Source organism: Electrona antarctica (assembly GCF_951216825.1).
Source record: "Electrona antarctica genome assembly, chromosome: 19".
In the NCBI taxonomy this organism is placed as follows: domain Eukaryota; kingdom Metazoa; phylum Chordata; class Actinopteri; order Myctophiformes; family Myctophidae; genus Electrona; species Electrona antarctica.
In genome coordinates this window covers 29,262,056-29,277,951 of record NC_136800.1, presented here as the reverse complement: position 1 = coordinate 29,277,951, position 15,896 = coordinate 29,262,056, and the positions used below count along the sequence as shown (strand labels likewise).

Here is a 15,896-nt window from a genome sequence, read left to right as displayed (position 1 = left end):
CTCTGCCTCAACCAATTGAGGCTCAACCAATCAGGCTCTGCCAGTGGGCCGAATTGATTGCCAAGTACACTTTTCAGTTTGCAGTATTCACACACATGAAGGCACATACATAGATCTCCATGTGGGACACCGGCTGACAGTTAAAACGGGTGCTATGACAACGTATATCATTAGGTTCCCAAGTTGCATCGTTCCCAAGTAGGCCGGTGTCCGACTGCGACGGGCACGTACAGGTCTAGTATGATAAATAAAAGGGTAAATAAATATGAGAGTAGAATAGGATTAAAACAAGTTCTTGTTTTAATCTTGGGATACATCACTGAGGATACATCCCAGGTGCATCCATGCAATGTTTTTTGTTATAGTTCCGTGAGGAGGAAGCCCAACAAACCCTCGGTGAGGCCTTTAGGAGGGCCAATTTAAGCAGCAAGCAGAACCCGAAGCAGCGGCAGCACCACCTTCTCGCTCAGGTGGAGTCTGCAGAACCATTGCCCACCACTCCTGAATGAAGTGCACCAGAAGTGTACCTCCCAGCCCTGGCAGAGTAGTTCTGGAGTAGCTCCAACGGATGGTGTGGCCCTGCATGGTTTTGCCCTAGTGGGACTGATTGAGGGTAGCTACTGGGACGTAAGTCGGGACTTGATCACCCCGGCTGGGTCGCCTGAGTGAGGGCCCGGGATATGATGTTCGGTTGACCCGAAACCCCGATGACCTTGGGATACATCACTGAGGATACGTCCCAGGTGCATCCATGCAATGTTTTTTGTTATTGTTTTCTACAGCGTGACTTTTTAATGTTTTTAAAGCAACCGGAAGTTACGTCATCAATCCAATATATAGCACACCTAGGATTCCATGCGCGGCCAAAAGCCGCTGTCTGCCGGCGTCTCTTCCGGGTTTTTAGACAGCTGGTGGATGGAAATGAAGCTCCACCCACGCGGCAGATTGCCACGTCGGCCAGATTGCCGCGTCGGCCAGATTCCCGGAAAAGCTTGCCCCAGCGGCATTCTGCCGTGTGGGTGGAGCTTAATTTCCATCCACCAGCTGTCTAAAAACGAGGAAGAGACGTCGGCAGACATCGGCTTTTGGCCGTGTATGGAAGTTCAGGTGTGCCTGCGCTGTTAGATCCCTTCCTAGTCTCACGTAGCCAGACAACTATTCCACAGCATTTGAAAATTGCGAGAAGCAACAGTCTGGCAACGCAAGACTAGATCCCCTCCTCGCGTTACTATGGGACTTAATGGGTGTCGCCTCTTTATATAGAATCTCTTTGCCTACTGGTTGACAGTGTCAATGTCAATAAAGTTATTTGAAGCAGATGAAGTTCCACTTCATTGTAGTTCGGACATCCCCTTTGGGGCCGCTTAACACTAAGCAACACACATTTAGAAAAATAAACATTTCATTCAAGAGATGCAAAATGTAAATTTTTGAGGGGCGCTAACCCCTCCTATATACAGGTTTAATGTTTGTTTTTCATTAAACAAACATTAAAAACGCCATTGACATGGACAGAGTTTAATGTTTGTTTTGTCTGATAATTACGTCATAAAAGATGTATATATATATAGCGCCCCTCGCTTCACACGGGTGTGATTTTTTTATTGTCACTACAGCCAAATACATGTAAAGCACGGTTGGATACAAGAGACAATAATGCAATACATTTTTCTGTGACATAAAATACCGAATTACAGTATAGGCTACCATTTCAATTGAATACATAGGACACGAATGGAAAAATCCACAAGTACCTTTTTTTTGGTGGACCAAAGTGTTTGACTGTACAATAAATTGTTCATAGCATAAATGGAAAAATGACCTATCACAGTTACAGTGGTCTGGAATTGGTTTGTCTCCTTGTGGGCTGATAACACCATAAAAGGGACTGCCTGACACTTTCATTGAACGCACCATGCCACAATTACTGAACATTAAACCACTGGTTCTCAATGTGGGGTCCAGGGACCCCCAGGGCTCCTTGAGGGGGTTGCAGCTAAGGACCGATAGTTATAGGAACCAAATTGACCTTTTACAGGTCTGCATCTCTGAGAATGTCATTGTCAGTTAAATTTACAGTGTAGATTGTGGTCCCAGAGATTTAACAAAAAGGTGGTCTATGCCTAATGCATATCAAAGTGGGGGTCCTTCCTTGAAATTAAAAAGTTTGAGTTTTATTTCTCAAATTTCTAATAAACAACACAACGGAGCGAAATAACTCATGGAATGGACTAGTTTGCCCATAATAAGGTAAGAAAACAACCCAAACCTCTAAAAAAGTGGTCTTACCCTTTAAGCACCACTGTAGCTTCAGATGTTGATCCCTGTGCTGAATTGGCCCCTGAAGCCTTTGTCGTATGGAGGTGCTGGCGTACAACAGAGCATTAAGTAGGCAAAACACTGCAAATATTCTAGTATCCTTAAAGGGGTACTGTATAAAGCATTGCAATTTAAATATCTTATAGTGTTAAGTGTGTATTTCCAAAACGTACATTCAGTTGTATCTATTACATTAGAAAGAAAGCAACATTCTAAGTTAGTTTTGTATCACTGACATTCTTATGTTGTAGTTTAAAAAACAAAATACTATACAGATAAAACAAATTTACTAGCAGCCATCAGTGTTGGTAAACTGTTGTTAAATAACTTTGATTTGACCTGTCAGAACAGAGTAATACAGTAAGTCCATTGGTGATGCATAGAAATTAGACTACTGTCGCTAACGGGAACAATTCCATCTCTTCAACTTACAGTAAAACTCCCATTTATAAAATGCAGTCTCAAACATTGGCATTGTTGCTGACAAAGAACACAAAATAACCAGATTTAAAAGCACCAAGGGTATTCTAAAAAAAAAAGAAGAAACAACTCCATTTGGAATCTTCAAACGACCAAGAGATCATATTGGCATTTGCGGTGCTGGGTTGTACATACACTACCAAAAGCCACATCTCATGCTAGAGTCTAGACATTCTTATTTACTAATACAAAGACCCGTTCTTCATCTCTTTTAGGAAGATTTCCATCGAACATAGACATCAAGCTATTTTGTTGCTGGTTGCAATTCCTATCCTGTTTTTGTACTACTAATTTAGGGGGGAAAATCATGTCCAACGGCATAGACTAAAAGTCTTTACACATCACGGGTGTGAAGAATAAATGTGAAAATTGCGAGCGAGTATTCATATAGGTTGATGCCTTTAGTCGTGGAGAAAAAACTAGTTTTGAATACAAATTGTGTCTCTTTATCACTGCTTAATATTTGCATTCTGTGTGGATGTACTCATGACACCAACAGTTCGAAAACATACATTTTCAAACAAAATGAATCGCATGGAGACAAAACAAAAACACCCCTGATGCATTAAATACCTTAAGAGAGAAAGGTTTTAAAAGGCCTCTACCTTCACATTGGATTTGCATGTCATGCCATAGAAACTACAGCTAATACCTTGACCTTCTATTTATTGTATATCCTTATCCTACACCTGTGCTAAAGCCTATAACTTTATACTTACATCGCCTCTCCACTTTCCAAATGGATTCATCGAACAGTAACTTTAGAGAAATTACTGGATTAATTTCATCTTCTCCGTTTCACAAGTAGCGCAATTAAACATTGTATCATACATTGTACTGTTTACATTAAAAATCATGTCCAACAGTATGATATACAATGGCATATCATGTATAATATTTATCGCGTCCTTCCCAAATTTCAGGAAATAAATGCACATTAACATTTCGAAGAGTGCAGTCCAGCCTGCTGGATGCTTTGTCAATTAACCTGTCATCAAAATGATATAAAAATGGAAATCAGTGTTGTTGTAAATATCAACCTCATTTGGATTAGTGCTGTAAGGGCACTGTAACATGCCTGATTATTTTATAGGCATGTTACAGTGCTATTTCCGGGCACTGAACACAGCAGATCTATAAGCTCAACACATCGCAGCTCAATGTGCCGAACGTGTCACGCATTGACCTTGTACATCTGCCGTCTTCGCTGCCCCAACACCCACGTGCAGTTAAGTATATCTCAGACTTAACATGCCAAGTGAGCCAAGTTTGTTCATCATTGTTGTGTCCACCTCGCCTCTCTGTTTTTTGCACTGGTGTCAGCCTTCAACCAGGTCAGATCAGATCCTGGGCTAGGTTACGGATGACGCTCATAGCTCCGAGGTCAAAGCCGCACATGCTCAGCAAACCTCTGTCTTCTGTGTCTGCGATGGCATGGCCGATGGAAGTCAGACCACACATCACCATCTTGGAAAAGATTCCCGAATTCTGCAGGTAAAAAAAAAAGAAAGGGGCAAAAACCATGTTGTATTAATGTAATCCTACTTCCCTTAAAAAAGCCAAATCTAAAACGTGGTAATATTGAGGAAAATGTTCAATTTAAACGCACGCACTTGTCTGTACTTCCTCAGACTCTCCACGGGGCTGGCGGTGAAGCTCCAGCATGGGTTGTTGGTTAATACGATGAACATGTCCACCGCCTTCTGGTTCTCTGTAGCCCACGTCATGGGGAGAGTGCCGTCTGTCATCCCAGTGGGAATCTGAAAGAGATGGGTGCACGTTCATGAGATGGGTGCAATAGTTAATCAAGCTAATCAATGATAAAACATTATCTATAATCAATCATTTAATAAAATCAAACAATCAATTAACAGTTTGACTCCATAAAACGCTTTACCCGCATTTTAATCAAATATTCTACGCTGCCGAGATTGTTTTATTACCTTTAGAGCATACGCTGAAGTATTTGCAGCTTTCAACCACGAAAATCCAGCAAGAAATGGTCCGTCGGCTTGTTATGATCAGACGCACCAGCGGCCATGACAATGCGGAATGAAACCACAGTGGAGAGCAAGTTGTAGTCCAAACAAACCCCCCGTCCACTTGCATTGGGCTCAATTTCCCAGAAGCCCTAGCAGCCCAGAGGTTGACTTGATTTCCGGCCTCGTCACCAGGTCCCGGATAAATCCGCTGTTTCTTTTTAATTATTTTAAAATGGCGAATTAAACGCATTAAACAAATGTCGGGTATAGCGTTTTACGCGCGGTGGAACACTGGATTAAACAATCAGCGGCCGTCAAACTGTTAATAATCGATCAATATTTTGGCATATCATTGTCGATTTTCACACGCCACTGCCGTACAGCAAAGTATGAAATAGGTGGTTAACATGCATACCTTAACCAGTTCAATCGTTGCTTGTGTCAGGGTCATGTCAGCAGCGATGGTGCATGGGACGATAGCTCCTTCGGAGTACGCTAGGACCTGTGTGTCCACTTCTGTCCTTGCAATTAACTGTTGCATACAAAGTCCACTTTGAGTATACAGCAAAATAAATACTATTGTGACCGATTACCAAGAAAACACACAAAACACAACAGAATATTGCATCATTTCAGGCAAATAACACCAGACAAAGCCTGTAACGGTAAGTCTAATGATTCACGTCATGGCAGAAATGTACGTAGTATGTAATGTATGTACTGTAGTACATCAATTCATTAAAGAGAATCATGGATCATATGGAAATCGTCTGAGCTCCCAAAAAGTAAATGCCCCTCGGAAACCAGGGCCGTCATAGTGGCAGGGAGTACCACTTCAAAGATGTAATGAATGAATGAATCCTGCAAGTTTCTTCAAGTAGTTCTTGGAATACTTTCCTTGGTATGTCCATGCTTTATTCTAACTCAGGAGCAGCTGGTGAGACTAGGCTACTTTATTCGAACAATAACATTCCAGCAACCCGACATGGATATTAATGGACTGGTTCTAGAGAGGTTACTGAGGTTACTCAAACTGTACGTTGTGTTTTAGAATTGGCTTACCATGGTAATGGCTGCGGCAACCACTGCAGTGCTGACCGACGTTCCTGGGACAACGCTGCTCAGCGATGTGCTGACATCCACAGCCACGGCAAACCGTTTACCCACAGGCTCCACATTCTGGGGTTGAAGAAAAATAAATCAAGGAAGGAACACAGCCTCATGTCAGGAAATACTATCGGCTACCAGTTGTCCTTAAAGGTCAGAGGTGGAGAAAATCAAAGCATCTTACCATGAAACTCTTGTAAAAAGCAGTGTCCAAGGCTTTGAGGATACTAATGTCCGGCTCCCATTTCACTTTACCTCGACAGTTATGGCCCCGTTTGTAGTTTTCAGAGGCGAAAAGGATGGTGAAAGGGTGGAGCTTCGCCTGGTGGGTAGTGGACAATGACAAAATACAAACATTTCTAAAATAGAAGCTCACAATGTGACGTGTTGTGAGCTTATAGAGCTCATGTGCTTAAAGGTATATTCAGTGATTTTACTTAATTCAAATATCACTTATTTTTTCTTTTTTTCTGGATAATCCTCCCTACTATAGAGTGTGCTGACCATATAAGGAGTTCCTCCCTGTCCCCAGTGAGCCCCTGGGGTCAAAAAACCCTAGTTTCAGTTTTGGTGGCGGGTGGCAAAGCCATCATCCAATCAGGATGAGAGGGGCCTTCCTCCAATCATGATCGACTAGGGGCGGGCCTTGGTGCACATGCTGTTGGCCTGTTGCACTTCCCCCCACTGTAGAGCATGCATGTGCACATTTTGTTACCGGGGCGGACTGGGTGGTTTTCCAAATCACCCAAATCACTGAATGCTCCTTTAATGCACATATTGCGTTACTTTGACAACCTCCAATTTAACAATGAGAAAGTAAAGGCATAAAAGCCCATGCAATTATAACATTTTAGAACGTATTAAGTAGCTGCTGTAACCTTCTTTAGTGCCGCCTCACTCTGGATTCTTTCACAAACTGCCACCATGTCCCGACTTCCAGGCTCCAGAACTTTGTCAGCAGTCATCTTACCCAAGATTCTCAGCACTGATTCCAGGGGCATTTCCTTCAACAGAGCCCGCCATACCTTCAGAGAAAGCAGAAAACCTTAAACTTAAACACATTTTGTTTAGGTAACCCAAGACGGTGCATTTTACTATTTAGTGGGGCTGCTGCGTTAGGGAGCATTAACACAATCAGTGCCGGGATTCCTTCAAAATAGAAGCTCTGGGGTGCCGGAAAGACATGGCCGCTTTTACTCTGAAGCCCGCCCCCCGGAAACAATCCGGAAGAAAACCGGAGAAATATTTTGTTAGCTTACCTTGGCCTCGAGTCTATTATATCATTCAAAGCATTCATATTTTGAACGAGAGGCATGTTGAAGTCAGAAATGAAGCGCGTAGTATATCCATCAGATCAAAACCACGGAGAGCGCCCTGGATTAGGAGAGACAAGGCATTCTTTCTGCCGTGCTAACAGCTAATTGAACGGTAAGCTAATATGAAGGCAGAGCGAAGCTACGGGTGCCTTAGAGTCTCAGTCAAACATAAAAAAAAGGAAAAAATTCAGAATATTCTTCTCTCGCCTGATATCATTGAGGATGCGCTAGGACGTCCTATGAACGTGTCGATTGGGTTCCCTAGGACGGAAACGGTTAATAAAAACAAGACAGTCTTAGTAACATTGTAGCTTACTACAATATTGACCTAACTATACTATAGTTAGGTCAACTATATTGACCTAACTATACTATAGTTAGGTCAATATTACATAACTAGGTGTGAGGACTATCCATACTGACAGGCCTATCCATATGAGTTGCTGGATAATCAGTTATGTATTGTGAAAAAGGAAGAAGAAAAACAAATAGCTTGTGGGCTTGTCCACTAGTATTGGTGACAGTCACCTCCTTTGTCCAAATGGGCATCTAGATACTTCACAAATAACTAAATTATTGCATCTCGTCTGGACTATTGCTGTATTGCTATATTTAGACCTTCCCCAGTCTCGCCTGTAAATTGTCCAAAATGCAGCTGCACTGCAGTGCAGTGCAAAGTGCCATCACTCTCTCCACCGGCTCACTGTTCACTTTAAAATCCAATCTAAGATCTTGCCGATTGCTTTCAAGGCTCTTAATGGTTAGGCCCCAACCTTATTCTCTCTATCTTGTATCGTCATGACTAAGACTAAAAGGTGACAGAGACTTTCCAGTTGCTGCTCCACGATTGTGGAACCAGTTGTCTTTAGATATTAGGTGTTCCTAAACTCGTTTTACTACTTTTTATATCTTCTAGGCTGAAGACACTTTTATTCACTGGCTGCGTACACACAAGCAGAACAAGCAGTCATGCTTGTGTTATTGTATACGAAGATGGGCATGCATCATTGAAAACAACCCGTACACTATGATTTAAAAGGTAGTAAAGGTACTGTTCACAAGCCTAATTTAAAGCTGGGCATGCAGCATTGAAAACATCCTGCAAACTATGATTTAACAGTACAGGTCACTTTGGCTAAGGCTCAATACTGACAAAGCTAGAATTGAAGCTAGAACACAACTCACATCTTTGGACTTCAAGTGGTCTGTCAGTAGTTGTTCCCTCTCCAGTCTGTGTTCCATAATGAGATGGACAACCTCCGTTTCATCACAGCTGTGCCTGACCTTCTCCACCACCTCCAGATACGAGAGAACTTTGACGACCTCTTCCAAGTTCTCTTTGTCTGCATATGCCGTCTGGACTTCTGGCCATCCCTTTGTTACGTATTTACTGATCAATGCAATTGCTGAAAGCACAAACAATATGGACATTGGTCACTCAGTACAGTGCTGTTTTCAAGGTGCCATCAACATAACAGGTGTTGACACTAAGGGTTGCCCACCTGCCCAAAATAAAACTTTTGGGCAGATATAGCTTTCAGGTTGCCCGACTACACAAGTGATTGTTTGAGAGGGGACACAACTGTCTATAAACACAACATGAGATATCTATAGCTGTGGAATGTAAAATAAGAGCACTGTTACATATAATGTGATGTTTTCACTGTTGCTACACTTCATACATAAAATAGCAATTGTGAACCCCTAGTCATATTCATAGCTATGTAGGTATTTAGCATAACACTTGAGGTAATTTTTGTATTGTACAAAAAGTAAAAAATAAATAATCGCGTAAAATTGAACGGTAATTAATAATGTACCTATCATTTTATAATGGACGATTTACTTTTCAGGCAAGTGGCAAGCTTCCATGTGCCTCTGAAAAACGGAAATACTACAGGAATACAATCATCAACAGTATAACCAATCATTACATTTAACATTACATCCTACATTTCTTTGTTGGTTGTAATGTTTGAAATGTACTTGGCGGGTGAATCTTTTGGTTAACCTAACCAATTAAGGTTCACCGTTCGTCGTTAAAATATATCATGTCACTCACAGCACATCTCTGTCTGTTCAGATCTTTGGTTTACAAATTAAACAAATAAAGTAAAAGAAGATTAACCGCATGATCTTCAGTGTTGCCAATGCCATGTTCATTTATTCTAAGCGATGGGTTTGTTTTTCTATAGAGGTGCTTGTAAATATTGGTAGTCGCAGTTAATGTTCTTCTTTGGACTTGTTTCTAAAGTGTATTTGCTCATTTAGGCTTGCTCACTAATATTGTTTAAACCGTTCTCAAACATTTTCATGTTGAAATATGAAAATATTGTGTGCCAGGACCCTCCATACAAGATTTGTGTTGTTAAAATGTTTCAAAGGTATTCCAAATGTTTCACATTTTATTTCAAAATCTTTTGAAATCTACAAGCTCACATCATGGTGTGCTTGTAGATAAGCCATTTTCAAATAGCCGATACATAGGTGTGGTCATGTGGCCGTCACTGCGTGTCTGTTGTTGAAACTCACTTTCAGAAGCAGGCTTGGTGTGGGACAGTCGCAGCAGGTCCTGGTGGGTCCAGCCATGTCTCTGTTTACATTTGGTCACCGCCAGCGCCAGGCTCATAGCGTCCTGCTCGTTGTACCAGTGCGACACGGCTCTCCTCAGTGCGCGGCCCCAGATCCCGCACTTCATGCCTTCCTTTAGCTCCTTCTTGTACTGGACAAAAGCGAAGAGGTGAGTGGGACACGTGCACACCTCCTTCAGGGCTTCGAACGCCGCCTGCTTGGTCTTCTGCTCCGAGTGCTGGGAGCACACAGCCAGGGCGAAGAGGCACGGGTTGAGCGCGACAGCCCGCCCGTCCCGAGCGAAGCGTTTGACGTCTTCGACCACCTCGCAGCCCTGGCCATCCTGCAGCAGAGAGAGCAGAGTTGTGGCACTCTCCATGCTGAGCTGGCTCTCCTCCCTGGCGGTGTAGATGTTACTTTCGGAGCCGTAACAGAGGAATCGTCGCAGTCTGGCAGTGTCCGACACCTCCCACGGGCAAGCGCCGTCCGCCGAGTTCAGTGCGTGGTTCTCTGATGGCGATGGAACATTGTTTGTGACTCCGCTGCTTCCCGATGGCTTCATGGTCAGGACTCAAGGAGTACTGAAAAAGACATAGTGGATGTGGGAGAGTATTAGATTAGGGGTCTTCAATGTTTTCCAGGCCAAGGACCCCTTAGCTGAGAAAGATGAACCAGGGATCCCCACTACATATTACATAATGTATAAAATTGTGAGATTAAATTTATTCATAAATAGCCTCAAAACTATCTTTGGATTTGTACTTTTTTCTTTAAACACCAAACCTCTTTGCAGAAAATAGCAGATCTACAAGATCATGTGCTTGTAGATCTCTTGAGTACACAAATCGAACCAAATGGACCCAGATCTAAGATCTACAAGTGGTCTAAAACCTCTAGCCTCTGTCTAAACGACTAAAGCAGGGGTCCCTCAAGCAATATCAATAAAACTGTTCTTAGATTGTGGTGGTCCCAGCAATACTAATACCAAACTGTTTGTTCCATCCATCCATCCATCCATCTTCAACCACTTAACCGTAGTCGGGTCGCGGGGGCAACAGCTCCACCAGAGTGCTCCAGACTTCCCTCTACAGAGCAACATTAGTGACTTCCTCCTGGGAGATTCCGAGACGTTCCAAGGCCAGTGAGTCGATGTGTTTCCTCCAACTGCGCCTTGGTCTGCCCCGGGGTCTCCTCCCAGTGGGACGTGCGTCGTCAGGCATCCTAACTAGATGCCCGAACCACCTAAGCTGGCTCCTTTCCAGGCGAAGGAACAGCGGTTCTACTCCGAGTCTCTCTCGTGTGACTGAACTTCTCACCCTATCTCTAAGGGAGATGCCAGCCACCCGTCGAAGAAAACTTATTTCGGCCGCTTGTATTCGCGACCTTATTCTTTCAGTCATGACCCACACTTCATGACCATAGGTGAGAGTAGGAACGAAGATTGCTCGGTAGACAGAGAGCTTTGCCTTCTGGCTCAACTCTCTTTTCGTCACAACAGTAAACTGTTTGCTGTCCTTGAAAAAGTTGAGAAACTAGACCATCAGTATGTGTATGTGTCTGTAAGATTGTCTTCCATGTGTACACTCTCAGAATTAAATAAACACTGAGGGGTTTACAGTGGAGACTGGGGTCCCCGATGTCCATTTAAAAAGGGTTCCTGACCCAATGCATATCAAACTGGGGGGCCTTGAAATTAAAAGTAAACATTGAACTAGAATACAATAGCTGGGTATGCTGCCATAGATAGAAGTTAGAACCCCAACCCACCAGGCCCCCTTGATTCACATGCTAACTAGCTTGACAGAAATAGCTTCAAGCCGATTACAGCCATGACTTCATCATAACTAAGACCATAGTAATAAAACGCCAGATTACACCTGACACTATGTAATAACGCTGTTAATAGTCAGCAGTTGCCCGACCACCAGGTGGGATGCGTTTATAGGTAATATTACCGCACATAACGTAACTTCGACGACAGATGTGGTCCGCCTGCCTGTCTGGGATGGGCAGCTGGCAGGAGAAATCATCAGATTTTGGTTAAAATAAGTGTTCTGTTTGCTACCTAATGGTGTCTTTAATTTGCTTTAGTTCATTGTTTTGTGTATATAGTCAACACGGTTCTACTGGGAAATGTATTGAACTTACCCACCGCAATATATATATCTGCACGAGACTTTTTTAATGTTGATGTTTTAATGGGCGTCCGTCCTCCCCAATGCATCCGGAGATTATTCGTTACACCGAAATTGGTGACCCAGACCCACGAGACCCTGATTCTGTGCTGCTGTGACACAATGCTCCAGAGTCCTCCGTGCATGATGGCATGCTTGCATGAGCATGATGATGAAGAAGAATGCATAATGAACATTATTATTATTATTTCATTATGAAATAATGCAATACGAGTGGGTCAAACTGTGTTTGTTCTGTATTTTAATTGTCATTAAATAAATGTACTTAATGTGCCGAATAGCGCCCTCTGGAGTTGCAGAAGTCCATAGGTCACAATCAATGGTGAAACGCAGCAGCAAGGCTGTGCCGCGGAGGATGCTGGGATACGATACGAGCTTGATCCAAGCTTAATTTATTAGGCTGCTCCATCGCAGCATGAGGGTGTCGTTGAGAAGAACAGATCTATATTACAACATGATACAAGCTTGACAAGCGTGTTAGCTTGTAGATCATCTATCTATGACCTTAAATAACCCTCCTGACAAGGAGCTGAACCTTTACCTTTACCGAACAAAATTAAATGGCTTGTGTTGAATTAGTGTTGAATTACATTCACAAGTGAGAGTCACAAGCGGATTTTGTGCTTTATGTTATATGTTTTTATATATCTTTTGAATAAAAAATATAAAATAATACAAATATATAAATCAATATTGTATTTTATTTCAGATTGGTATGCATTGCGCATACACATTGCATTTAGTGGTGGATGAAAAAGGACCCAAAGCACACATCACTGTTCTTCCTCCTCAGTCTAGATGAGATGAACATAATTGAAAACCATAACTAAAATAATCATTTGTATTATTATTTTTTTCTGTCCACCATCAGGTGGCAGTAGTACATCATGCGTGAAATAGATACAATCTTATCTTGTTTGGTTTTACTTCTCAAAGAGCCTAATCTCATCTGAGTTCCCAAGAAGTTTGCCAGCTCCCGCGTTACAAACGGAAGGGGCGAGGGAAACAAAGGGACAAACTTAACACAAATGACACATGACACTTGCAGACAGTTTTGTTAATTTTGCCCCCTTGATGTGTAACAACATATTTAGCACAGAACTGACACATACATACACTGTAATGTAAAAATGACAACTTCTACAAATCAATAATAAGTTATAATTTTCAAACATAAGCCTTTGAATCCACATCATATGGATTGGTTATAGGATGTAATGGTTATACGCTCTACTCCTGCATTCATCAGTAAAGCTTTGTGTAAGCATATAACCATTCACATCCACGATTACTTCAAAGTAGCCTATACTCAACTCTATAGGTAAAATGTTACACTACAAGTGCAGCAACACCTACTTACATGTTCAAAAGTGAAAAATACACGTGTTCAAAAGCACAAATTACAAAGTACATTTTCTTTTTAATGTCAATGACCACTTAAACCCTCAATACTTAGTAAGCTTGATCTTTGGCTCTGTGCTTGGTGGCCTGCTCTTTTTCCCTTTACTTCCCTCTGTATAAAAAGGTTGACAGTTCAATAGTGAAAATTGTCACTATGAAATAGAATTCATAATGTGCCCTTTCTTTGAAATGTAGTGGAGTGAAAGTCAAAAGTATTCAAGAAAATACAAATACTCAAGTAAAGTACATATATAAGTCTACTCAAAATGTCCACTGTCCACTACTGCTACACTAACTCAGGCAATATGGTACCACTACAACTTCTAGTTTTGGGACGTGCCTAGAGAGAGTTTATTGCACGTCCAGTAGGCTATCATACACCTGCATCTGTTCCATGGCGATATACCATATCCACGGGCCTTTCAGTCTTTTGCCACATTTTAGTCAGTGTCTTGTGAGGTGGATATTTGTGGCAAGAGGAAGTGTCTGTAAAAAGTCGATCTATCATCTGATGATGTGGTTTTGTGACGCTTTACTTCCATATTGTCTGTCTTATCAGACTTTGTCTCCGGTATGCAAGTCATTGTGGAGTTAGTCTGATTGGTTTGCATTCCAATTAGGCCTTCTTTGTTCTTTGCCCTAAAAGCATTGCGGTGCTTCCCAAGGTCCGCTGGCTTGGAGGCAGAATGACGCAGGTCCTTGTAAAAGTCAGACTGAATGAAACGAGGAAAGGCATCGTTCTCCATTAGACTGTAGATTTGATTCTGTGCAACGGTGAAACAAAGTTGACTTGGTTTCTGGAGATTCTGAGCAAGACATTCTCTTGTGTGGAAATCCAAGTTGATCTGAAATGTTCCAGAATAGTCACAGTATATGACAGATCAAAATAAAAGTTGTCAGTAGAATTTTGCTGATGAATAATGACATCAGTGTGTCTTTAGACGTTATGGTTATTATTTCATTGGTGTATTATATAAAATGTGCAATAAACTGTTGTTTTACCTCTTTAGGAGACCCAGTCCTAATAAATTCTTCATAAATACTTGCTGCTCTCCTGCTAAGCATTTCTGGACTGATGGTTTTGAATTCCTCACAAGTGAGGCAGAAGTCCAGGTTCTCCTCACAAAACTCTGATTTAAGGAAGTCATGAAATGCCTTCCGTCCACCTTGGACAGAGAGAAGAAGGTAAATAATAAGTGGGTCGCAATTCAGTCGCCATGGTCAGCAATGATTCACAAAAGGTCTGAAAATAACTGGATATTACATTTACGGGAAAGTAGCATCTTAAGAGATTGGCCAAGTTGGCTTGTTTCATTTGTTGACTTTCTGCAGGAGAAGGAAAATAAGATGTTTACTCTACTTTCAGTGGTAATAATGTACAAGACATCACTTAGCCAGTGGTGGAAGTAGTAATAGTACTGTAGCAATACCAGAATGTATAAATATTCTCTTACAATTTACAATTTAGGCATTTAGCAGACGTTCTTAAAGGACCACTTCACCACTTTTCAACCTCTCTTCATATTATTGGTCCTCACTAATGATCATGATAAAATAGCACAATTATTTTCTACTCTGTCTCATGGGAGGGCTGTGGGCAGTTCAGAAACCCGTCCACCAGTGACATCATCAATGGAGAATCCAAGCTAATAGAAACTGCAGGCTTTCTATTCCTGAAAAGTTGCAATTAAAAAATGGAAGCCATCGTTCTCACCATAATAAAAATCTAAATAAATATATTTTTTATATCTTGTTTAAAAATAATCTGCCTAACGATGTCACTGGTGGACGGGTTTCTGAACTGCCCACAGCCCTCCTATGAACATTAGTGAGGACCAATTATATGAAGAGATGTTGAAAAGTGGTCCTTTAATCCAGAGCGACTTACATTAAGCAATAACAAAAAGCATGGCAATACATAATATATTTTATGATATCAATCATACATAAGCTAAGAACGTAACAGTGGAATATCTATATAATGAAACTCAAACTATGCATAGTCTACATAAAATTCTATCTAACACTCTAAGTAAAGAAGCTCTATCTATATTCTCTCTTTCTCTCTCTCTCTCTCTCTCTCTCTCTCTCTCTCTCAGATATATATATATATATATATATATATATATATATATATATATATATATATATAAAATGTTCCTCAAGTAAAGTAAAGTACCTCAAAGTTGTACATAAGTATGCATTACTTGGGTAAATTTAGTTGGTTACTTTCCACCACTGCACATAGACAAATGAAGAGATGCAGACAGTATACCCAAGTTTGTTTGTTGTTAAGGGACTTTGAATGAAGTTGTGCAACGTTGTCCAGGGTGTTTTTCTACAAGAAAATATCACAATGAGAATATTCACAATCCACGTCCCAAACATTGCATTAATTTTTTTTTTTAAATAAGCCCGATCTTACTAGAAACTAGTAAGTAAAATACTTACCTTTTCTTTGTTTTCTTTGTTTCATGTTTCACAGAAGTTGTCTCAATGAGCATATCCATTCTGAAAATGTAATA

The 15,896-nt window shown here is 41.3% G+C and overlaps 2 protein-coding genes across 3 annotated transcripts; both read right to left on the bottom strand.

Moving 5' to 3' along the window:
* Positions 1-1,575: 1,575 nt before the first annotated feature.
* ro60 (Ro60, Y RNA binding protein) lies at positions 1,576-12,038 on the bottom strand. Of its 2 annotated transcripts, none has more exons than XM_079529975.1 (9): positions 11,928-12,038; positions 9,737-10,356; positions 8,390-8,610; positions 6,767-6,913; positions 6,073-6,210; positions 5,844-5,960; positions 5,197-5,313; positions 4,413-4,559; positions 1,576-4,287 (listed from the first exon to the last, which is right to left on the bottom strand). In XM_079529975.1, the coding sequence occupies exons 2-9, from the start codon at positions 10,335-10,337 to the stop codon at positions 4,135-4,137; spliced, it is 1,641 nt and encodes a 546-aa protein (XP_079386101.1). In that variant the 5' UTR covers positions 10,338-10,356; positions 11,928-12,038; the 3' UTR covers positions 1,576-4,134. The 2 variants fall into 2 exon arrangements, with proteins under 2 accessions (XP_079386101.1, XP_079386102.1); XM_079529976.1 differs by having other exon boundaries at positions 11,924-12,025.
* Positions 12,039-13,522: 1,484 nt separating this feature from the next.
* Positions 13,523-15,896, bottom strand: LOC306943530 (regulator of G-protein signaling 21-like). Its single transcript, XM_079529926.1, has 4 exons — positions 15,823-15,896; positions 14,636-14,697; positions 14,374-14,537; positions 13,523-14,216 (listed from the first exon to the last, which is right to left on the bottom strand). The coding sequence occupies exons 1-4, from the start codon at positions 15,879-15,881 to the stop codon at positions 13,812-13,814; spliced, it is 690 nt and encodes a 229-aa protein (XP_079386052.1). The 5' UTR covers positions 15,882-15,896; the 3' UTR covers positions 13,523-13,811.

Coding starts and splice junctions, on each gene's coding strand:
- LOC306943530 (XM_079529926.1), bottom strand. CDS start 15,881: ATGGATATGCTCATTGAGACAACTTCTGTGAAACATGAAACAAAGAAA. Junction 14,698..15,822: donor ACAAAGAAAACAAAGAAAAG/GTAAGTATTTTA, acceptor CTTCTCCTGCAG/AAAGTCAACAAATGAAACAA. Junction 14,538..14,635: donor GATGCTACTTTCCCGTAAAT/GTAATATCCAGT, acceptor TCTCTGTCCAAG/GTGGACGGAAGGCATTTCAT.
- ro60 (XM_079529975.1), bottom strand. CDS start 10,337: ATGAAGCCATCGGGAAGCAGCGGAGTCACAAACAATGTTCCATCGCCA. Junction 5,314..5,843: donor TTGCCGCAGCCATTACCATG/GTAAGCCAATTC, acceptor TGTATGCAACAG/TTAATTGCAAGGACAGAAGT. Junction 4,288..4,412: donor GTCTGAGGAAGTACAGACAA/GTGCGTGCGTTT, acceptor TTTTACCTGCAG/AATTCGGGAATCTTTTCCAA.